The sequence below is a fragment of the Nuphar pumila genome, chromosome 12 (genome assembly GCF_984573655.1).
Source record: "Nuphar pumila chromosome 12, dmNupPumi1.hap1.1, whole genome shotgun sequence".
In the NCBI taxonomy this organism is placed as follows: domain Eukaryota; kingdom Viridiplantae; phylum Streptophyta; class Magnoliopsida; order Nymphaeales; family Nymphaeaceae; genus Nuphar; species Nuphar pumila.
This window is the reverse complement of record NC_143260.1, coordinates 3,046,235-3,069,312: the sequence shown is the minus strand read 5'-3', so window position 1 is coordinate 3,069,312 and position 23,078 is coordinate 3,046,235. Positions and strand designations below refer to the sequence as shown.

The 23,078-nt window shown below is 38.7% G+C and overlaps 3 protein-coding genes across 5 annotated transcripts; 2 read left to right on the top strand and 1 right to left on the bottom strand.

Moving 5' to 3' along the window:
• Window positions 1–3,068: 3,068 nt before the first annotated feature.
• Window positions 3,069–5,481, bottom strand: LOC149819663 (COP9 signalosome complex subunit 2-like). 2 transcript variants are annotated; one of them, XM_089983211.1, is made up of 4 exons: window positions 5,385–5,481; window positions 5,123–5,257; window positions 3,438–3,550; window positions 3,069–3,346 (listed from the first exon to the last, which is right to left on the bottom strand). In XM_089983211.1, exons 2-4 carry the CDS (start codon window positions 5,237–5,239, stop codon window positions 3,256–3,258), a joined length of 321 nt encoding a protein of 106 aa, XP_089839337.1. In that variant the 5' UTR covers window positions 5,240–5,257; window positions 5,385–5,481; the 3' UTR covers window positions 3,069–3,255. The 2 variants fall into 2 exon arrangements, with proteins under 2 accessions (XP_089839337.1, XP_089839336.1); XM_089983210.1 differs by having other exon boundaries at window positions 5,123–5,402.
• Window positions 5,482–9,827: 4,346 nt separating this feature from the next.
• On the top strand, window positions 9,828–15,252 carry LOC149819662 (Protein kinase superfamily protein). 2 transcript variants are annotated; one of them, XM_089983279.1, is made up of 4 exons: window positions 9,828–9,903; window positions 10,632–10,692; window positions 12,915–13,372; window positions 13,649–15,252. In XM_089983279.1, exons 2-4 carry the CDS (start codon window positions 10,683–10,685, stop codon window positions 15,059–15,061), a joined length of 1,881 nt encoding a protein of 626 aa, XP_089839405.1. In that variant the 5' UTR covers window positions 9,828–9,903; window positions 10,632–10,682; the 3' UTR covers window positions 15,062–15,252. The 2 variants fall into 2 exon arrangements, with proteins under 2 accessions (XP_089839405.1, XP_089839404.1); XM_089983278.1 differs by having other exon boundaries at window positions 12,915–15,252.
• A 3,657-nt stretch (window positions 15,253–18,909) lies between these two features.
• LOC149819661 (uncharacterized) lies at window positions 18,910–21,682 on the top strand. Its single transcript, XM_089983277.1, has one exon. The coding sequence runs from the start codon at window positions 19,235–19,237 to the stop codon at window positions 21,203–21,205; it is 1,971 nt and encodes a 656-aa protein (XP_089839403.1). The 5' UTR covers window positions 18,910–19,234; the 3' UTR covers window positions 21,206–21,682.
• Window positions 21,683–23,078: the final 1,396 nt, after the last annotated feature.

Below are 23,078 nucleotides of genomic sequence, written 5' to 3'. Positions count from 1 at the left end.
TTTTAAAATAACCAACATCTTGCTGGACATGCTCAATGATTTGCATCTTTTACTGTTCACAAGGACAATGTCTAAAATGAAGGAGCTACTGCGTTTGGCAGCAGCATTCAACCCTGACAAGAGAGTCAGCAAACACTGGAAGGTAAGTTCCTACTGGCATTATTTTACTTTTACTTACCAGAGCTCATGAATATTGAATCTGTCTCGACTAGAATTACTGTATCAAGTTATCAACTCATTGAAACTTAATGCATCACATACCAACTTGATCCATCCTATACCAAGTTCGCAAGAGACTCATTTTGACTTTGCCTAACATTCTTTGACAACAATTCGATTGACCAACATGTAGTAAACATGCTTCAACTAAAGAACAGGAAACTAACCACAAGCTTGGAGTCATTTCAACTCTGATTGGCCAACTTGGTTTCCTAGGACAACCTCATCGTCTAAACATTTCTCCATGACCCTTTTATTGGAAAAAGTTGGGATTTCGTTCCATACTTGAACTGTGTTCTTTGGCTGTAAGGTTTGACCAGTCCAGCACCTATCAAACAGCCTGCTGGCCCATCCAATCTGCTGGATGGGCCAGCTTGTTGCCTACCCTAATTGTTGAATCTCTTTCCATGATTGGAGTTAGGGATCTTGTTCAAATCAGCATTAAAGCTTTCGCTTCCTTACCTAACTACTTTATTGTTTCATATATCTCTAGGATGGTGTTATTCTTGGAGCAGATACGAGGGCTACAGAAGGGCCAATTGTATGTGACAAGAACTGTGAAAAAAACCATTATAATTTATATGGCACCCAACATGTACTGTTGTGGAGTGGGAACTGTTGCTGATACTAAGGCAGTAACGGGTACCATCCATGTGTTTGTGTGCGTAGTTATCTGTTTTCTCTCAGATGGTTGTCTTAATTGGTTGCACTATTTGGTGATATGAGGCTTTTTACTTCGGCTATAACATGCATGATTATATTTTTGTTGATTTCAAAGCATATATATTACTGATTTTTTTTTCTTAATTTTTTTAGAAATGGTCAGTTCCCAGCTAGATTTGCAGCGTTATGCAACTGATCGAGAATCCGAGGTTGTCACTGCCCGTACTCTTCTGAAATCTCACTTGTTCGGGTAAATTTATGATATAATGTTTGAGAATCATTTTCTCAATGCTTCTATCCAATCTAAATGTATATTGATAGGCCTATTTTTTTAAACTTCACCGGTTATCAAGGTTATGTTAGTGACGCTTTGGTACTTGGTGGCATTGATGTCACAGGACCACATTTGCACACTGTAATTTAACTACTAAAATTTGGTGATGTTTGCATCACCTTTTTTCATTTCCCAATTAAGTGGATACTTGTTGAAGCGTACCTGAACTGGAAATAACTTGCAGATATACCCTGGTTCAACTGACACTCTTCCCTATGCAACAATGGGTTCTGGCCCTTCTGGGTCACTTGCAGCGACTGCAATGTTTGAGTCAAGACTGAGTTGATTGCTTATTTTTTGTTGTTCCCTTCATGTTCTTAACTCATTTTGCATAAGTGGTAGCTATAGGTTTTGTAATCCTGAAATTACCTTCTTTATTTTCAAACACCAAATAATATCAGAAATATAACACTAAAATAATGGTCTAACTCCTGCTATAGTTGCATCTCTGGTAGGTCGAACGGGATCAATGTGCCTGTCTAACTAGAGCATTGCCATCTCTGAAATACCCATCTTACCTGCTGTTTCTTGTTTTCCATTTTCATGACTTAATGTTATAACTTAAGCAAATTTTGGTCTTAGGGTTTTAGAGGTCTTAACTGGCTACTAAAGTTTCCACTGTCCATATGGTCGGGGCTTTGTAAATAAACAATAGTACCTATGTTTCCTGACTGTCTTTTTTCAAGCTCGGAGTAGACTTGGGAGTGGTGTTGAAGTGTGGGAGTATGGGGCTTGCTCTACCTGACTTGGTGCTCACACACCAGTCGTTTGTGTCATTAAAGTCATGTGAAGGGGGATTTGCAAATCCAAGCTCTGATTTTGGTGCTTGAGTGGTTTAACAGACAAGTGGGTGAAGATATGTGATAGTTCTTTCCCTTTTTCAATTTGTTTTGCTTATTGTCATTGATGGGTTTAATCGTGGGGCTTGTATCATGAGTGAAAGGTGAATCAAATGAATACTTGTTGGTTATGATTTCTAATTGGTTTTTGTTAATGCATGACTATTTGTTGAGCATAGAAGGGAAGTAAACTTGTTATGCTTTGATTATAACACAAGGTGAAACGTAAGTTTAGTGAACCAATAAAATGTAAATAAGCAATGGGTTCATGATTGCCACCAGCTTCATTATATGTAAAGTGGTATTATATTGTTTCAAAAGCAATATATAGGTAGATGTTAAAAATGACAGTCACCAGCTCCTTGTGACTTATTTTTCAAAGAGAGTAAAGAATTCCTATTTCACATCAACCTGCCCCGAGCCACATCACGTCCTTGGATGTAAGATCCAAGCCTCTCAAAAGCCCCTCGAGTTCATTTTGGAAAATGGCAGTTGGAATGGGAGTTTATGCATTTTGTCAGAGTCTGCCAGCATCTTCCTCAACCTCTGAAAAATTCTACATACACATCAGAAAAACATGATCCAAAGGCCAGTTTCTATTAAACCAAACTGCCGGTCAGATTTGCAAAAACAGTAAAGAAAAAAATAGAGTTTTCCACCGCGCACATGCCCGCGCTCTCTGGTGTTTGAAAATAAATGACACACGAGCTTACAAAAAATCCCAAGTTGAACCTTGGATCTGAGGCAGATGACCAGAAACCAGCTCTACATAAAACTCAATTGAAAGCACTGTTCTGATCATCCGACTCCAGAAGCACCATACTTCATTCCTTATAAAAACCCACTTCTCCTCGAGGAAGGAATGCAAGTATTCAAATGAATAAAGACATTGATCTTCATCATATTCATCACAAAAACGTCATCATGAAGGAAAGAACAAAACCATAGAACTGGGATAATTTCAGTCAAACACTCCCCATCCTTTCAAATGAAAAAATATCCATGCACATCACCAAGGACTTCTACAAGCCGCTCTACATTATACACTTCCAAACATTATGTCTACATCAATCAACATGTTATTCACAGTTTGACCTGGCGCAGGTGACAAATTTAAACAAGCATCCCTGAACAAACATGCAGGCCAAACACCACTGTATCAAAAATGGGCTTCCCACATGACAACCACTCCTTTTGTTGTCAACCTATTCTATTTGTGATGCTTTGGTTCAAGGACTTCAACTGAGCATTCCACTTGTCGATTGCATGATATTTCTTCATGCCCTTTGACCTGCCACACAGAATTATAGATGAAATCAGCACCGTGGTTCTCAGATGTTGAGCAGAAAAGGGAAAAATGTAGTTCATCACTCAGGGCTGACCGGTCGCTGCGCTCCAATAGACGATTCACTTGATCAATATACCCATTGATCCGATTATCTAAAATTAGAGATACCAGAAGTTGTTCCACATCTTTCTCCGGCACATTCAGCTCCTGTAGATCAAATCAGTTTAAGAATGACAGGCTTTCAAAGGATCAAAATTTGTTGAACTCAAGATATTTTAGATTATATCCTAAAGCAAATAAATATTGTTTAGCAACTTTTGTCCCAAAGCTGTGGACCAAAGGCAAAAGGAAAGCTGAAATTCCAGGTAGAAAATAAAGTCAAAACAATCTACATACTCAAAGACACTGAACTAAGCCAGATAAAAATTTCAAATCATTGCAGGACAGGCGGCATGACTAACATTAATAATGTAACCAGACTTGTGATTAAGACAAGAAGAGAAACCTTTAATCATATAGTAGTTATGGATTTTAGCTCCTCAATGGTATTCTCTTCATCTTAATTAACAAATAAATAGCATGCCTTACAGTCCCTATGACATAGACCAGGTCCAAGACGAGTGAAACTTTAGATGGAAAACCGAAAAACGAAAAAATTATAATCTTTCAATAGCAGAGTTTAAATTCACATAGACCAATTTTCTAGTCCTGATTTTTAGTGCTAACAGGTTTATGTCATTGCCATAAACGGGGCCAGCATCTATGCCATGTGGATATGATTAGACACGGATATGATATGGGCTTGAGATATGAATAGCAGGACACGAGGGGACATTCTTTTAAATATTTAATGCATTTAATAAGTTAAACCTATGTCACATGGGTGCGGGTGCGGGTGTGGGTGCGGCAATATATATATATATATATATATATATATATATATATATATATATATATATATATATATATATATATATATATATATATATATATATATAAAGTCCAAAAGTTGGCCGAGTCCCTGTGACATAGAGTTAAACATATGAGAAATAGTTTACTATTAAAAATATAGATGCTGTTGGACACATCATAGGTCGCCATGTTCATGCTTGTGTGGCATGTCATGTCTCATAGTCCCTAGACAAGGTGCTCCAACTACCACGTCCCTGTGACAGGCCAGTATATGGCATCAAGTCTGACCTGATTCAACTCAGCAAATCGAGCAAGCATAGACCACTTTGGGTATATCCTGTTAAGGCCCTATATTAGGAATAAACCAACTCCTCGTTAGATCTAGTTTTCAGCTAATATTTACCCTCAATGAGCTAAAATTAGGCCAAATTTTGGGTCTCTTCGGTAAATGGATGCAACATGTGGCTGAAGCCTGATTCAACTTTATTTGGCACAACCAGCCTGATGTGCAAAAACCATTTAAGTATAATATGGTTATGGCCATTTCAGGCTTAGGAATGCATCATTACAGGGCATGATGGACCTAACATTTTTGTTCTTTGATCAATCAATAATGCTTACGCAAACCAGAGTAGCTCAATCCTGTTACTTTCGAAACCTTTTTCTTTTTTCCTCTTTATTGATTAAGCAAACCAGGGAGACATTTGCACAGCACAAGTCTCTCTCTCTCTCTCTCTCTCTCTCTCTCTCTCTCTCTCTCTCTCTCTCTCTCTCTCTCTCTCTCTCTCTCTCTCACACACACACACACACACACACACACACACACACACACACACACACACACACAAAGCAAGATAATGAGATTACCTTAGATATGAAAGGAATCCGGATCCGTGTATATGGTTTGATAAGCTTAAGCAAGACTTGGGTTCTGATGTTTTTCAAAAGATCTTCAATATAGTTCCTGATAAAAGGATCATCCATTATGGTTCTCCGATTGCTCTGAAAGTGTTTCATCAATGAAGCACAGATGTAAGAATTTTTTTTTGGAACTTCTGAGGTGTTCAGCTTCAAACAAACAAGAAATTCTCAACCTTGAGAATCTTTTCGAACTCAAAAATCTCATTACCTTGATATGCTGCTATCAGATTTGTCATTGCTAAGATTTCTGGGTCATTTTTGTATATGCAAGAAAATAAAGTCAATAAACCAGTCAGCCAGTAGAGAAAGCACACTCATGCATGCTCGAACAGAAAAACACCTGGAAGTTCTTACGGTTTTGCTTCTTGTCCATCAAATGGGTTCACTTCAGACTCCATTAGCATGTTTGCAAGGACCAAATATCTAATATTGACCAGCAGCACCATTGGAGGAACCCAAATTAGAAGAAGTGCAAAACAGAAGAGGTAACCTCAAACACTGCCAGATGGTTGATACTTTTGTCGTAAGAAAGAGATAAAGCCATACTTTAGACACTGAATGTGCCGGTCATTTCCAGCTTCATCATAATTTCTGAAAGCTTCAAAAAAATCTGTTGCAGCTTCAGCCCATTGGCGTTCTGCCATATGTATTTTCCCTCCACATTCAAGATAGTTACAACAACAACAACAACTACGCCTTCATCCCAAAACAATTGGGGTCAGCAATATGAACCAAAAAAGAAATTCATTTTGGGTCTTCCACATGAATCCTTTTCCTCCAATCATTTCTATCCAATGCCATGTCCTCGGTGAGGTTCAAAGCATTCATATCCTTTCCTATCATCTCCATCCAAGTCTTCCTAGGCCTACCCCGACCTCTTTTAACTAATATATTTTCCCATTTCTCCAACCTTCTAACTAGAGCATCATTAGGCCTTCGCCGAATATGTCCAAACCACCGTAAACGATTCTCTCGCATCTTATTGTTGTTGTTGTTGTATTCAAGATAGTTCCATATGTGGTTCTCTTATACACTTCAGCATCACCTACTATTAAGTCACTGATCACACGTAACCTACCACAAAAACATTGGGTGCAGGGTTGGGAAGCATACATACATTGTATTGATGCTGTTAGATGTTCAAGTTTTCATCTACACAGTAATTTGAAAAACAAATTTGCCAATACACCCATATAACAAAAAAAAAGTAAAACAAAAATACAAAATTATCTTCATATAGCACAAGGATAGTGCTTCCTTGATCAACAAGATCCACATTTGCAATCTACAGAATGACCCTTAGAAGGGTAAACTGAATGAACCCCTAGAAGTATGATGCCAATTGTCAATTTCAAAACTTATTGAACCTTCTAAACACTCATTCAATTTGCACAATGCACCTTTAAAAGTACAATGCCTGCACTCAATATCGAAACCTGCTCCTCAAATTCAACCCTGGGTAACAAGTTAAATCCTCATCGCAATCCCCCACTAACCGAATACATACAAGACGAATATAACAAATGCTTATTTTCTCCTAACATCATTTAAACGAGTTGATAAATGCTTCCGACATATGCCACCACAATCTAAGAAAATAATAAATAAATGTCTGCATTCACCTCATATAACATAGCAATTCTTGAGTAAACAAATTCACAATTTAATTTGAAATAACATCCTATACATGGAATTTACCTTTAGAATTGTAATACTGATTCTCAATATCGACGTCCTGCTCCTCAAGCTCTTCCTCCGAATATTCAAATCCGTAATCCTCCATATCCGCATCTGAAAAAGGTATAGAAATAGTTTCAACTCTCAATCGCTCAGCCCGAAAGCATAGACAAGCCATTGAATTCAAGATCAAACAAGCAAAGTACACCAATGAAAACGAATCGAACAGAAACATCAAAGGAGTGATAAAATTGAAGCAAAGATAATGACAGCATTACAAAAAATTGAAAAAAGGTCAAAAACCGAAGCACGAAAACATGAGGGAATTGGAGAAAAAACAAAAACAATTCATCAGATGACATATAATCACCAGACGTTCAACCATTAATTCGACTCGTCTAAAATTTCAGAATAGAGAAAACCAACATCACTAAAATTTAAAGAAAAGAAAAAAGGAAAGGAGACCATGCTGCAATAACTAAAAGTTTTTCGCTAATCAAAGAAAGCACCAAGCAGAGAGAAGCAAAAAAATCCCCAAAAACTAAAAAAGAAACAAAAACGGAAAAAACTACATCCCCTCGAGCCAGATTACTTCGTAGGCGTAAATTCAAAACCCTAGAACACTGGGGCTTATGACGGACTACAGAGCCGATATATAATGATAGTAAACCATGAAAATCCTTCAGATGAAACCCTAAAAGTTTACAACCAAGCGATAGCCGACGGGAAGAAAGCCGTACCGGAACCCATGATTGCTGAACTCCCGGCTTCGAGATGAATCGAAACAAGCAAAAATTAGTGTTGGTAGAGAAGAGGGATTTGAAACGACGATCGCTCGGAGAACCCCAACCCAGAGAGAAGAAAGAAAGGAAAGAAAACACTAAACCCTCCCTCCCTCACTCTCTCTCTCTGTTGCGTTCTGAACCGAACCAGAACCAAAAGGGACCATGAAATTTATGAAAGTCCCACTTTTTATAAGGAATTTGAATGACTGGACATCATTTTTCTTTAAAATTCCTGATACGCAAACGGATTCGGATCGAAGCCGGATTCGAAATGCATGCATAGGGATGTCAATGAATCGGATTTTATCCGATATCCGAACGAATCTGGCTCTATTTATTCGGATGTGGTCAGCCAAAATTATATCCGATTATAATCGGATGCGAATATGGTTGTGATTTTTTTGTTACCGAATCCTACAGATATCTGGATTTGATGGATATTTAAATCCGGTTACATGTAAAAGACCAAATCTGTTATGAGTTTTTCACCATCCGAGTCTAAACCCGAATCTGATTCCAGTTAGCCAATATCGAATTAGTCGGACCGTCCTGAATCCAAACTGTTTACATCCCTTTTCATGCACTAGATCTGAGTTCGAATCCGGATCTCAATTATATTCAACGAGGGAACTCAGACCTGAAATCTGTATGGTAACTACGGATCATATTTATATTATTCTTAAACAAACACGCCCTTGTCGCCGCCACAGGAAAAAGAAAGAATAATCCGAGAATTCATTATTTAAAAATTTCTTTTTAAATTGACACCTTAGAATTTCATCATATTCAACAAAACGTCTATATTTTAAAAAAATTAAATAAGTACCACAACCTCTCATGTTGAGTTAGAGATGGCAGTCGACTGGATCTCAAAATCCTGTCCTCCATCCCCGGGTCTTGATTTTAACCTTTATTCTCGCCTCCATTCTCGTTTCATGTCATCCTCTCCTCAAACGGGGCGAGGCCGGGTCCCGTTTTCCCTGGGTCTACTGTCATCTCTAAAAAAAGATCAGGACGGGACGGGGACGGGGTCAGGCGAGGAAAAGCGTAAGTCTATCCCTGCCTTCATCCCCGCACTGGTTTTGATTTTAATCTCCATCCCTGCCTCCATCTCCGTTTCATGTCCTTCATCCTCGGTCCAAACGAGGTGAGGTAGACCCGGCCCAGTTTTCCTCGGGTCCACTGCCATCCCTTTAGTCAAAAAGCTTATGGACATTGTTGACATTATATACTTGGCAAATCTTAAATGCAACTTTTAAAAAACTTTATTCATCACTTTTTTCTATATTCTCGTCCAAAATATCAGCTCTCTTTATTGTAAATTGAACCATTTTTTTAGTGGCATAGAAACAAAATACATTTTATGGATAAATAAATAAAAAATCAAAGGAAAATATTAAATCAATGGCTGTTTGATTTATGAGCCGCTCAAGCATAGTATATTCTGAGTTGTTAGAGGGGGTAAAAGGTAATATCTTGTATTAACTGAAGAAGACATGACAGTAGTAACTACAGTAAACTTTAAATAGTCTATTATTGCTATATATACACTCCTTTGTTTGATAGATAACATCACAAGTGGCCACACTAGTAAATTTTAAATAGTCTATTCTTGCTATATATAAAGAAACTAAGTTGGTGATAAGGACTCCTTTATTTGGTGGTGGCAACTCGTGAATGGCGCCAAGTTAAATGGAAAGTCTCAAGTTCAAAACTCACGGGTGTCGTGAAACTAAAGCTAGTTGTGTATGCGCGTTTTTTTTCTCTTCTTTGGATAGTCTAAAAGGCAACCCCCATCACCGACTGTACATTGGCTGGCGTCCAGTTGGTAATAAAACCCTTGAAGTCTGCCATACACACCTGAGAGTACATCCAGCTTCAATCTCGGGTCAAGAGACGCTACCTGCAGGTTTTGAACTTGTGACGTCCGGTCAACTTCTTGGTGAAATTCACAAGTAGATACTACCAGATAAGGGGAGCTCTTGTAGCCGGTTAGGTGTACCGCCTACTTTATCGTAGGCAAAGGAGCCTAGGGTTTTACATTAGTCCAACTCCCTGAGCCCATGGTCTTACAAATTTCGAACATTAACTGTACTTTTTTGAATTATAGTAAAAAATAAGTGCCATTCTGAAATATCCCCAAATTTAAAATAAGGAGAGAGAGAGTCTGAGAGAGAAAAGAGAGTGAGCGAGAGTGAAACCCTCATCCCTCTCTCTCTTCCATCGGGGTTCTTTTCCACTTCCTTCGTTCACATTTGCTCTAGCGTAAGCTCTCTCTCTCTCTCTCTCTGTAGTTGATCAAATTCTTCACGGTGAGAACTTCTCCCGTTTTCTTCCTTTCTCGCGGTTCTTTTGGAAACCCTAATTCTTTGGTAATCGTTGTTCTTGTGCTCTGTGTGACGCCGGAATCTTATTTTTCAGGATGGATTCAGGTAGCTTTTGCGTTTTGATCGAGTTTAGTGCGTTTTTTTCCGTGTTTTTCCAAAATTGTCTTTAAGAAACCCTAGCCTTTTTGTTGTGTTACCGTTTCAAGATTAGATTAACGATTTTTTTTTTTCAAATGGCTCTTCTCCTCGAGGAAAATGTAAACCTCGTTACAACAAAATGTAAGTTTGAGAAATATGAAATGAAAAAAACGCTATTAATATTTCTGCAAAAAATACATTAAATGCTGCAAAACGCCAAAAAGGGTTTCGAAAAAAAAAAAGATCGCGTTATTTTTACGATAACGTCACGAGGTTACCGGTTTCTTTTAAAACCCGCCTCTGAAATACCTTGAATCCGTTCTGTGAAAGTTCGGTGCGATGATCATGCGGTGTTTTCAGAAATAGCGGAGGTGTTTGTGAGATGGTTTTTTAACGTAACGGAAAATATTGTTAATTGTGTTTTTTTCAGACTAATTAACTCGTGAATTTTTGGGAGTTTGGAGTTATTTTTATGTTGGAATGTTGGTATACGGTCTAAATTTTTCTCTTTTCTCTTTCCTTTTGTAGATCTAGCTGAGTTCTGGATGAAGTAAATTGGGGTTGCAGACCTCAACAACGATGACATCGGGTGAAAATTTGTGATCTATTTATTGCTTAAGCATTAAATTTGGCTTTTTATTAAGTTTATCTTTGCTTTATTTGGCATAGCAGGATTGATTTTTATACTTGGTCACTAAAATTCCGGTTGGAGAGAGAGAGAGAGAGAGAGAGAGAGAGAGAGAGAGAGAGAGAGAGAGTTTAGGTCAATCCAGCCAATGACACAGGTCCTGTTCTCCGTAAAATCTGGTGGTAATTTGAAATGTCTGGTTTTCCTGGAGAAAACATTGACATATAAGATATAATATATAAAAATGTAAACAACATACATATAAAAATATTATAAAATAGTCTTGTCATGTTAAATTGCGATAAAAATGTGTTAATTTCAAAATAGATGATAATTTGAATTTTGTTTGTTTGTTTTCCTTTCAGTATTGTATTAGCCTTTGGAAATTATCATGATTTTTGTCACAATATGTTAAAAATATTGGTGATATTTGTGACATAGAATCGAAGGTTAGTCCTTAAGTGTGAAGTTAACAATGTCATCTTTACTAATTTAAGAGTTTCTCATTGCGGTTATGCTTCCGTCTTCCAACTAGATAATCCTCCATATTTCAATCAGAGCTGGTATCTGAAAGTATGCAAAATTTTGTGGATATTTGGGTGTCAAAGAGTGTTTTTTGGCATGAAGGAGTTTCTTATTCTGAACTATTGTAAATCCGTATGAATTTGCTTCACTTACTAATATGGAAAATGGAGTGAAAGTTGAATGAGCTGTAGTTGGAGTTTGTTCATTAAGGTTGTGTGTGGCCCTATTAGTGCTGTAAGCCATTAAATTAGTCAGATGAGTATTGCTTTAAACTAATGGGATCAACATTAGATTAATTGTGTGTATACGAATGTCAAACTTGAATTTGTGGTTCTTATCATTTACTCTTTCTGTGGCTGGGTGTTGGGAATATATGTGTGTAGATGGACAACATTGTATACTATGAAGATTGAATAGGAAATATATGCAAAAGCGTGTCAAGATAGGCGCAGATTGGGATTAGGAGACTTAAATTAGAGAATTGCACTGATAAAAATCTTGCCACACTTGACCAATGTTGTAGATATTTTTTCCTGTCATACTAAACAGCACAATAGATTGTGTATCATTGGCCCATATGATACGGTACACCCTTTGTGTCAGAAAAGGGGTGTCTTGTACGGTTGTACCGTATCGAACCATATGATAAGTTATGGTACCATACTGTGTGATATCAGCTACTTTTGGTAGTCTGTCCAAAATGTATCAGATAATTTTTGTTTCTTTTTAATGAGACTATTGGGTAAATCAGACTGTATTAAAGCCCTATTCACTCTTTATAAACCAAGGAAACAAAAAAATCTATCAAGATTATGTAGGACTGGGCATAATGGAGAAATATGGGAAGGAAGGAAATCATTATAGGGAAAAAAGACCAATTCTTAGCTTATTACCAAGAATATGCATTCTTAGATTATTACCAAGAATATGCATGACTGGCATAAAAGAGAAAGATGGGAAGGAAGGAAATAGTTATGGTAAAAACAACCACTTATTTCATTTTTTGTACGTAGTGTGATTAATGAAAATAATTAATAGTGTTACATTTAGATTTTTTTTGTTAATGCAGTGCACTTGTTAAATTTCTATTATACTGTTGAAGTTAGTATTTGACTATTGATGCTTTACTAACAATGTTATATGGTGTGGATTATTTACTTGATTTAATACTTTTCTATCTTTAAAATGTTTTTAAACATTACAATTATGCTTTTTCTTGTTCTTGATGCTATGCATTATTTGCTAATTGTTACATATTGATTCATTCATATTATGTTTTAGGCTTTGTCTCTTAGTTTTATTGCTTAGCTGGTTCAGGCCCATGGGTGCACATAAGTCTTGTCCCTCTTCAACTACCTGTTTTTCTGAAACTCTCTCCTTGGAATGCCAATTTTACTTCAAAACATTAGGAGGTCAACATGTTCAGCTTCTAAGACCTGTACGATTGATTACAGATGAGGTTGGGGTTATTAACTATTAACAGTATTGGGTTTGAGTGTGTGTCTGTGTGTGCCTGTGCATGTGTGTCTGTTGCATTTTTCATCTCTAAGATTAGGCAATATTACATGATTCTATCGTTTGCACCTTCAGATACTCGTAGTGTTGTGTCACTTTACAACCAAACCAAGTTAATAATACTAAAACTTGAAACTCTACAGGGGAATCCTCTGAACGGACATCTGTTGGATCTGGAACACATAATTTGGGCGCATCAGCAGGAAACAAGCCCCATTCATTGTCACCAGGACTCAAAGAGTTTATCAGGAGATTTGTTGAACCTGAATGCCTGACGGAAAAACTTTTGGATTGGTTTTCAACAGTTTCAGAAAATTCAAGAAATAGAAGACTTGTTCCTTTTGAGTTACAGGAGCTCCAGAAGTTTGATTATGCATTGGAAGGTGTTTCTTTTCAGCAACTCATTCGGATGCCAAATGCTGTTCATGCTTCACCTTCAGATTCAGATGCTGTAGAAGCAAAGGCATATCTTGCACTTGAAGATTTCCTCTACGCGGGAGCCAGGGGATTATGGGAGACCTTCTGGGATCAAGACGGACCTATGCCATTTCTGGTGGGAAGTCTGCATAGTTCAAGTTCCAGATTTTATCCTGCTGAGAAGGTAATTGCAAATGGGAAAGGTAGAGAGCTTTGTGCCACTGCTCTATTTGTCAACAGTGGTCGCCATTCTTATGGTAAATGGGAAGAAATTCTTGAAGTGGCACTACTGAGGCCTGATGTAGTAAGCCTATCATCAGAGAGTGACTGTCAACCTTTTCCTTCTGTCCTTGGTGAAGCATTGTTCTTTGCTCTTCGTGTACTGTTGTCAAGAAACTTAAACAGATATAATCTTTTTTATGGTTCTAACTTTGTTTACGTTCTGATTGTGGATTCCCAGTATGGGGGAGTGGTTAAACTGGAAGGAGATGTAAGCAAATTAGAAGTTGATGTAAACAATGTTTATGAATGTGCTGCTGATTGGATAATGAATCATTCCCAGATCATGGTTTCTCCTGTTGATCGAATCTGGAACAAGCTTGGTAATGCCAACTGGGGGGATGTTGGACCATTGCAGGTACTCCTTGCTACTTACGACACCATTATGCTAACTACAGGGATGCCCAAGAAATCAGTTGCAGATTTGGCTGCAATTCATGTTTCTCGTCTTCAAAAGCGAAGAAATGAGAGGCAGTTAGTCGAGTTACGCATGAACGGTAGTAGCTCAACTTCAGCACATCTCCTGCAGCAGAGCTATTCATCAGAAACTGTTGAAGTCAGGGATGAAGTGGTTGAAGCAGAACCTGAGGTGGTTTTGAGGCTTGAGGTAGGGTCAGTTCTGTGGCTGGAGGATTCTAATTGGAAGAAGGGTTTTCAGATCAATGAGGTGTTACGAAGTGATGAGGTTCCAATCTACAGTTCGATCTCTCTTGATGAACCAGGGAAGTTGCTGTTACTTTATGTTGGTTCGCATCCATCTCGCTTAGGACCTTCATGGGAGGAAATGAACTTGTGGTATCAGGTCCAAAGACAGACTAAGATACTCACTGTGATGAAGCAGAAGGGACTTTCAAATAAGTACCTGCCACAGCTGGTTGCATCTGGAAGAATTGTTCATCCTGGTCAGTGCCAGAAGCAGAGCTCCAGTGATCGTTGCAACCATCCATGGTGTGGAACCGCTATTCTTGCCATGTACCCAGCTGGTGAATTAGTCTCCATCATGATGAAGAGGGGTGAGTTCACCCCTGAGGAGGTGCTCAGGTTGTGCCATGACTGCTTATCTGCTGTGTATGCCACTAGCTCTTCTGGAATCCGGCATGGTGACATCTGCCCAGAGAACATAATTAGCGTGGCATCTGGAGCAAGGCATCATTATGTTCTAATTGGATGGGGTCGCTCTGTCTTAGAAGATAGAGACAGGACAGCCACAAACCTTCTGTTTTCTTCGACATATGCCCTTCAGGAAGGGAAGCTGTGTCCATCTTCTGATACGGAGAGTCTGGTCTACCTGCTCTTCTTTTTGTGTGGAGGGGTCGTTCCAGAGTTAGGCTCTGTTGAAACAGCGCTTCGGTGGAGAGAGTCATCTTGGTCTAGACGCTTGATCCAGCAAAAACTCGGTGAGATCTCCACTGTGTTGAAAGCATTTGCTGATTACATTGACAGCCTGTGCGGCACGCCGTATCCAGTGGACTACGAAATATGGTTGAGAAGGTTGAATAGGTCCCTACATGGGGAAAGTCATGGAAAGGAAATACAACAGATCAATGGCCGGCCAGAGTCATCTAGATCAATTGCAACCTCATCCTTTTCCTGAAACTGAAGATGGTTACCATCTGAAATTAAAGTATTTTTTCTTTTGGGCTTGTTTCTTCAGATTGGTTATGTACAGTCTCCTGTAATTGGAGATCATAAATTCACCTGTTTTTATTGGCGATAGGTAGTGTAAATTTGTATCGAAGTTAATTATGAGAAAGGTTGCAATAAATTTTAAAGTCTCGTATAGTTGCGAATTGTGTCTTGCTTGATCTTAGTTATCTTGGTTGAGTTCTTACATAGTTTTTTATATGTTCTGCTTCTTTTGGTCTGTAGTTGTGTTGTCTGACATAAATCTCGTATTTTGAAGAGGTGCTTTGGCATTGATGATTGGTCAAAGTGGGGTGACGAATGTTTCTAGATTTTGCTTTCTAGGCACTTCCCAATGTTTCAATGCATTCAATCACTCCATGAATATATTCCCAACTGTTGACATGAGCACTAAAAACCACACATGCACACAGAGAGAGAAAGAGAGTTTTGTTAAATAAATTTGACTAACAGCACAATGACAGGAATCAAATGAGTTGTGTTTTGGATCTGTACTTAACAGGTCTGGATCTATGGCCTGATCCAGACCCATCTCAAGGTTGCTGGGTTGGGTTGGCTTATTGGGGCGCCCGACCCATTGCCAAGCCTAGTTATAATATTCTTGCCTATTGAGTCAGATTAGATAGATATACAACGTTTAGGGCTGGTAAACGAGCTGAACAATTCGAACAAAGGCTCTACTCGTTTAGAATGGAATCGGGCTTGGACTTGTGTTTAGTCGAGCCAAACTTGAGTTGAGCCTGGGCCGGGTCCTGTAAAAAAAAAACAGTTGTCAGTCGGAGAATTGAAAGCAGGAAGGAAGCGAGGCACTTTTAAAATTTTAGAAAGCTGGAAGCGCGGGACGACTTAAAAGCGAACCAATATTCATCTAGGAAGTGAATCGAATGGGAGTGGAAAGTAAAAAAGAGAAAAAAGAAAAAAAAAATACGAGAAGCGAAGGAGAAGCGAGTTTTCCCTAAATGAATGGGAAAGGTACGCTTTTCATTTTTTTTTGGAAAATGCCACTTAAATGCGCTTTCCCATATGGTATGGCGCTTTCTGTAACCCTGGAAAAAACTTTACATTGTATAACAGTTGGGAATTGCGAGAATCAAACAATGAACCTCGGTCGTACTTGCCATACACTGACCACTCATCAATGAATTTTTATTGGGTTATTTACATATTCGTACCAATTATTTTTTATATTTCAGATTCATACTGAAAAATGCTATAAATAAAAAATCATACCTCATTTTTTTTCTTGGTTAACCAAAATACTAGCCGCAGTTAGTTTTTAGTGTAGCGGCTCCTCTCTTTTTCTTTTTTTTTATCAAAACCTTAATTTCACCAGCATATTTATTATTACAAGGTTCATTTTACCCTTTAAATTAACAGTCTATGTCTTATATCTTCCACCTATCTTGCTTCCTTTTCATATTTCTCACCTTCATATTCTAATACACCCCATCTTACATGACCCACAATTACTCCATGTCCACTTGGTAGACAGAGATTCAAACGGAAACAATCCAAAATATGTCTGATGTATCCACATTTGAGTTTGGTCCAAATGACATCTAGCAAGTATGATTTGCATCCAGATCCAACATATAGATGGTTCTACTGATCCAGGTAAAAGAAGACTAAGAAAAGCCATTCTGTATGTAAAAAACTATAAATGGATTGGATTTGATCTGTCAAAGGGCCGGGTGTGTGTTGAGTATTTGACTTCACTCAATTCCATGTATGGGCATCAAAATGCAGACTAAGTGCTATTTGGTTCGACCCAGATCTGACCCAAGTAATAAACAGGCCAGGTTTAAAGATGATTTTCATATGGGTAGGGTTGGAATGTAGCTCGATGAGTTGGACATTCAACCCGTTGAGAGAGAGTAAAAAGAAAAGAAATAAGGGTAGAATTGGGTATATCTCAAATGATTTGTTAACCGGCAACCACAGTTAAAAGTGAGACATTTATGGTGGGTAATGCATTTGTATAACAAACATAAAATGAGGTATGCTTTTTACATGATTTTTTGGTACGAATCCGAAATATCAGGAAAACTGAGTATTTTTTATTAAATAACTCATTTTTACTTACTGGAAGTCTGGATCCCTTTGGTTTATTGGCAGCATAAAACGGGAGAAACGAAGACTGGATATGATTTGCCTTGTGGCCATGCAAGATTTTACACAGCCTGGTCCGGATCCAAACATGTAACGCTATATTGGGATCCCAATGTCGACCCGATTTAGGGACATTTACGGACGCACCTGGGTCCGATCCGTTTACGGCCTAACTCCACGAAAGAAAATGAAGAGTGCGACGCAGAAAAAAATCACTAATAAGGAGAGAGAACCCCTCAAACCTCTCTCTCTCTCTCTGCCATCATCCGTCATTGCCCGTCTAGTTAGCGTGATCTCTCTCTCTGCGGTGTGATTGGTAATTTACTACTCGTTTGGTATTGTTATTGCTCCCATAGCTATTTCTTTGTGGGGTTATGCAATTTGTGTATGTTTTCCATCCGATCTCGCGAGTGTGTTGTGGTTCTAAAGATGTCTGCTGCATTTAATTTTTTGTTCTTCAGTTTTCGTTGTTGCAGTTTGTCATTTTCTTTTTTAGCTCTCGTGTATAGATGATATCGGTTGGATATTCTGTTAATGGGGTTGTAGGGTTTTTGTGGGTGAGTGTCTTTTGCTTTTATGGTAGCACTCATGGCCGGAAATCGGTGCGTTCCAGTGGAACTCTTGGCTTATGTTTGTGGGTGGATGGGGATTAGGGGTTTTGGGATTTTGGGTTTTGATGGGATCTGTGATTCTGAGGTTGATTACTCTGGGAGTTGGATGATTTGTGTGTCACTTGTACTGTGTTTGGGGTTTTAAGGTTTCGGACGCGGCGACCTTTTTGGGGTCGTTGATTTCATTGAAAAAATGAATCGACAATGTAACTGTTGTCTGATGCTTTGAGCGAACTATCAGATTTAGGGATTTAGGGTTTTGGGTTTGTTGATCTCTTTCTGGTTGGTTGGTTGCACGTGGTGGGAAATGGAAGGACCTGCAAGTCGTTTTGAGTTGCTGGTTTAATTGGTGTTCATTTAGTTGGAGACTACTGGATATAGAGTTTCATGGGTTTCCGGCGTGCTTATGGGCAACAGAGGTTGATGATTTGAGATGCAACGGAGAATCCAGTTAGGTAATAATTATATTGCGTTTTAGGTTTATAGGTTTTTGGGGATGTTGATTTCTGTAGAATGCCCATACACAAAATGAGATTTAGGATTTTAGATTGGACGCTGGGTTTAGGTTTTCGTGAGTGGATGTGTTTAATGCTTTTGGATCAAGTGGAATGATAGATAAGTTGTGGGTTCTAGCTTTTTTTTTTTTTGTTTTAGATATGTTCGTTATTGTGGTGTCCTTAAGTATGAGGCTGAGAATTTTTGGTGGGTTGTCGACTGAAATCTGGTTTAATTGTTTGAAGTTATTGTCTAGGATGTAGGGTTTTAGGTTTCCAGGATGTCATTGTTCTTTTGCTTGTTGTATTCCAATAGGCTGTGAATGGATCTGCCCATCTATTCATTCCATTTTAGTTTTCAGATTCGTTTAGTGGAATATGTGAATTATAGGTCATTCAGTATTGATGTTCTCAGATTTCTCCTGATTTGCTGCTTGTGTTCAGTAAGTTGTCAATGAAAACTTTGGCCCAATTCTGGGTTCTGTATAGTAATCCTGGTTTTGATGGTTACCCGATTAGAAATTTATGTCGAGTTAAATACTGTAAAGTTTTTCTTATCTCTGTATCTCTGGATATAAAATGTGATGCAGTTTATTACCAAGTGTGGACGGTTTGCGTTACTGTGTCGGGAAGATCTAAACTTGTATCTGCCTGGACGTTTTGCAGATCGTGGCCACCATCTTGGATGCTTTTATCTCTGTTGGTTGAGCTTCTCCATCTGCTCTTTCTGAAAGAGTTAGGCTTTCATCATTGTTGACATCTGTTTTGTGTTTGGTTCAGTTCTAAAATTACTATATATCTTAGAGTCACTTTGAAGCGGATTCATAGCAGGACTTGGACATTGAGAACTTCAGGAAATTGGATTTAACTATAGATTTTTATTCTGTTGGGTAAATTTGAGGTTTTACCATGGGTATAATGGACGATCATGGCAGAAATTTCCTTGCAATTTGCTATTCTGCGGATCTTGTTGATGGGCAGCCTATCTATGTTTCTTCAAATTGTCTGCCTGTGAAGGCTGCAAATTTTGAACCAGCAGGTCATTCTTTTCATTCTGCTGCCCTTAAAATGCTTGGTTTCTGTGAAGAAGATGAAGCAGATGCTTTTGAGCCAAGTTTGCTAGATAAAAAAGGTCAGGGCTCTATACCTTCAGAATTTTATGGTGGTAAAGGCAAGAAGAAAGGTGGTGCTGAGGGTAAGCAGCAAGATCATTATGCTCTCTTGGGTTTGAGTCATCTTCGATATCTGGCTACTGAGGAGCAGATACGTAAGAGTTACCGTGAGACTGCATTGAAGTATCACCCGGACAAACAGGCTGCTGTTCTTCTTGCTGAGGAAACTGATGCAGCAAAGCAAGTAAAAAAAGATGAGATCGAGAACCATTTCAAGGCCATTCAGGAAGCGTATGAAGTTTTGATTGATCCAGTCAAGAGGCGCATCTATGATTCCACAGATGAATTTGATGACGAAATTCCCTCCGACTGTGCCCCATCGGACTTCTTCAAAGTATTCAGTCCAGTTTTCATGAGGAACGGACGGTGGTCTGTGAATCAACCAGTTCCATCTCTAGGTGAAGATGGCACACCTCTAAATGAGGTTGATAGCTTTTATGACTTCTGGTATAGCTTTAAGAGTTGGAGGGAGTTTCCACACGCAGATGAATTTGATTTGGAGGAAGCCGAGTCACGTGACCATAAAAGATGGATGGAGAGGCAGAATGCAAAACTCACTGAGAAGGCTAGAAAGGAAGAATATGCGCGCATAAGGGAGCTCGTGGAGAATGCTTATAAAAGGGACCCAAGAATTCTTAGGATGAAGGAAGAGCAGAAAGCAGAAAAGCAAAGGAAAAAGGAAGCCAAGCTTCTGGCTAGAAAGTTTCAGGAGGAGGAGGCAGCAAGACTTGCGGAGGAGGAAAAATGCAGGAAAGAAGAGGATGAAAGAAGAGCAGCGGAAGCTGCATTGAATCAGAAAAAGCAAAAGGAAAAAGATAAAAAACTATTGCGGAAAGAGAGGACCCGCTTACGAACGCTTGCTGCACCATTTTTATCCCAAAATCTGCTTGGACTGACAGAGAATGACATTGAGAGCTTGTGCATGTCGCTTGAGATAGAACAGTTGAGGCATCTCTGCAACGAATTTGAGCAAAAAGTTAGCATTGATCAAGCAAAACTGCTCAAAGATGCGTTGGAAAGAGACAAGACATGCGTGGGGAGCAAATTACAGGAGAATGACTCAGTTGGAGCTGATCCAGTTAGCCATAATGGGGCTAATGCACCAGTTAAACGTGATAAGCTTTTAAGCGACCATGAGAAGAAGGAGAATCCTTGGAGGAAAGATGAGATTGAGCTGCTGAGAAAAGGGATGCAGAAATATCCGAAAGGAACGTCACGGAGGTGGGAAGTTATTTCCGGGTACATGGGTACCGGGAGATCTGTGGAAGAGATTCTGAAGGCGACAAAGACCGTCCTACTCCAGAAGCCGGACTCTGCAAAGGCTTTTGATTCATTTATGGAGAAGAGGAGGCCCTCCCAGACCATCACATCACCCCTAACAACTAGAGATGAGCCTGAACCTGTGCCTGTTGTTAGGACTGAAAATGCTTCACCACATGTATTAGCTTCAAACATATCATCAAGCAGTGACAAGAATTCCGGGAGTCCAGAAGTCGAAGTTGTTACTAATGGCATCGCTAACGAGCAAGATGTGTGGTCCGCTACGCAGGAAGGGGCACTCATTCAGGCTCTGAAGACGTTCTCCAAAGAAACAAACCAGCGGTGGGAGCGGGTTGCAGCAGCTGTTCCTGGTAAGACAGTGAATCAATGTAAGAAGAAGTTTGCTATCATGAAAGAGAGCTTCAGGAATAGGAAAAATGCCATGTGAGTGGCTCAGTATTGCCTGGGTTTTGAATTCTCAGTTTGGGAAGAAAGATTTTGCTGCATATGAAGTGGCATTTGTTTTTGTGGAAATTGGTTCATCTGCTTTCAGTGAAGGCGTCAATTTTGGAAGGTTGAGTTTTTTTCTTCTGTTGGGTACTTGTGATAGTAGAAGATCGGAGAGGGGGCATAGGGAAACGTTTCTTTGAGAATTGGTTGAGTTGCTTCATGCTTTTCACGGGCCTTTGTGGTTTATGTTCTTTGGGTAATTCATTAAGAGAGCTGGTATTTGGGGATTGTTGGGAATCCGGGAGAAGTGGAAATGAAAAGAATCGAGGTAAATTCTCTTGTTTGGCAGCACCTTGCTGGAGGTTTCTAAAAGGAGTCAGAATTGATAGTCAAGGTCTCATTGTCTATCACAAGAATTATAATTTTGTCTGGATGTTCTGCAATATGCAATTAACCTTTAGTAAAACCATTAAGATCTATGGCTGTCGTTGTATCGTTTTTTTCTTTTTGCTCGGGATTTTGCTTCTTTGGTAATGTAGGCATATTTTGGGGTGCATTTGATTGACGGAGATCTTAAACTCAAGGATTAGAGATGCATATTAGGGCTGGTAAATGAGCTGAACGAACCGAACTTGAGATGTTCACCTTGGCTCATTATTGTGGCGAGCCAAGACGAGATTGAGCTCATAATGAGCCCAAGTTTAAAATATATTCATAAAAATCGGTGTCGCCATATCTTATTTTTGAACAAATTTTTCAACATGGGTGTTAAACCTGAGTCATGTCTCGGGTGGTACCCGTATCTCTGTGACTTAGGTTTTTATGATGTTCAAAATTGAAAATCTCACACCAATTTAGTTATTATGTCTAGTTGGATCCAAGAGAACAAGGATCTCAAGAGTTCCGATTAAGTTGTTTGGTGCTTGTTAGATATCGGTTCTAATATTTTTGTTGAAACTTTCTTGAAAAAGAACTAGTCTTTTCATGAGATTTTTCTTTTTCGATAATTTATTTATTTTTCTTAAGGCAAGCTGGGGGGTTAGTCCGACCCCTACCAGTTACACAACATACCATTGGGTTTTGAACTTGCAACCTCCCAACACATGGTGACACGCACTAACAGCTCCTACCAAACAAGCGGAGTCCCCGTTGCTCTTTTTCGATCATTTTCCTAGAACGAGACTTGTGATTATGTTCTGGGTCGAGTTGGCGAGCTTGGTGTAGGCTTCAGCTGCCAATGGCTTGGGTATCTGATTCATTTGAGTATGGACCCAAACCTGCTCAAACAACTAGTTGTTGGATTTAATTTTTAGGGGACAAGAAAATAAATTCCAAACTTAGATCGGTATAATTTAATAGGATTTTTTTACTAGAACTCCCATTACTTCTTATGAAGAGGAAAATTGGTGCGTCAAAATAGTTGTCTTTACAAACTTTATAGAATTTACATTGAAGTTTTATTGGGTCAAATGTCTTTTATAGATTCTAAATATGAGTAATGTTACAGTGCTCCCGGAGTACCTACTCCCACATACTAGAAATCATGGTTCTAGGTTGTATCTTTTCAATCAAACCTTGTGGATGTACTCAACATAATTTGTTTGATAGAAGTCATGCTTTGGATCATGCTTTTTAAACATAAAAAATAAGTTTTTTTAAGTCATGAAAATGTAATGCATTGTGAGCTGTTGATTTTTAAAGATCTTAAAAAACATACATGTATGTATAATCACATGATCCAAAACTTGTTTTCTACTAAATAATGCTTATAAATCATATCTATAGGGCCTGATCAACAACAAAAGTTCAAGAAATTTGAAAATCTAAAGTTTCTGTTAAGTGGGAGTAGGTACTTGGAGCGCACACTATCA

What these genes read in the sequence shown, in the direction of transcription:
- LOC149819663 (XM_089983210.1), bottom strand. Translation starts at nt 5,272, where the DNA reads ATGAAACACTTTCAGAGCAATCGGAGAACCATAATGGATGATCCTTTT. An exon ending in GGATTCCTTTCATATCTAAG is followed by an intron (nt 3,551 to 5,122) that starts GTAATCTCATTA and finishes TTTGATCTACAG; the next exon opens with GAGCTGAATGTGCCGGAGAA. An exon ending in CTATTGGAGCGCAGCGACCG is followed by an intron (nt 3,347 to 3,437) that starts GTCAGCCCTGAG and finishes TCTGTGTGGCAG; the next exon opens with GTCAAAGGGCATGAAGAAAT.
- LOC149819661 (XM_089983277.1), top strand. Translation starts at nt 19,235, where the DNA reads ATGGGTATAATGGACGATCATGGCAGAAATTTCCTTGCAATTTGCTAT.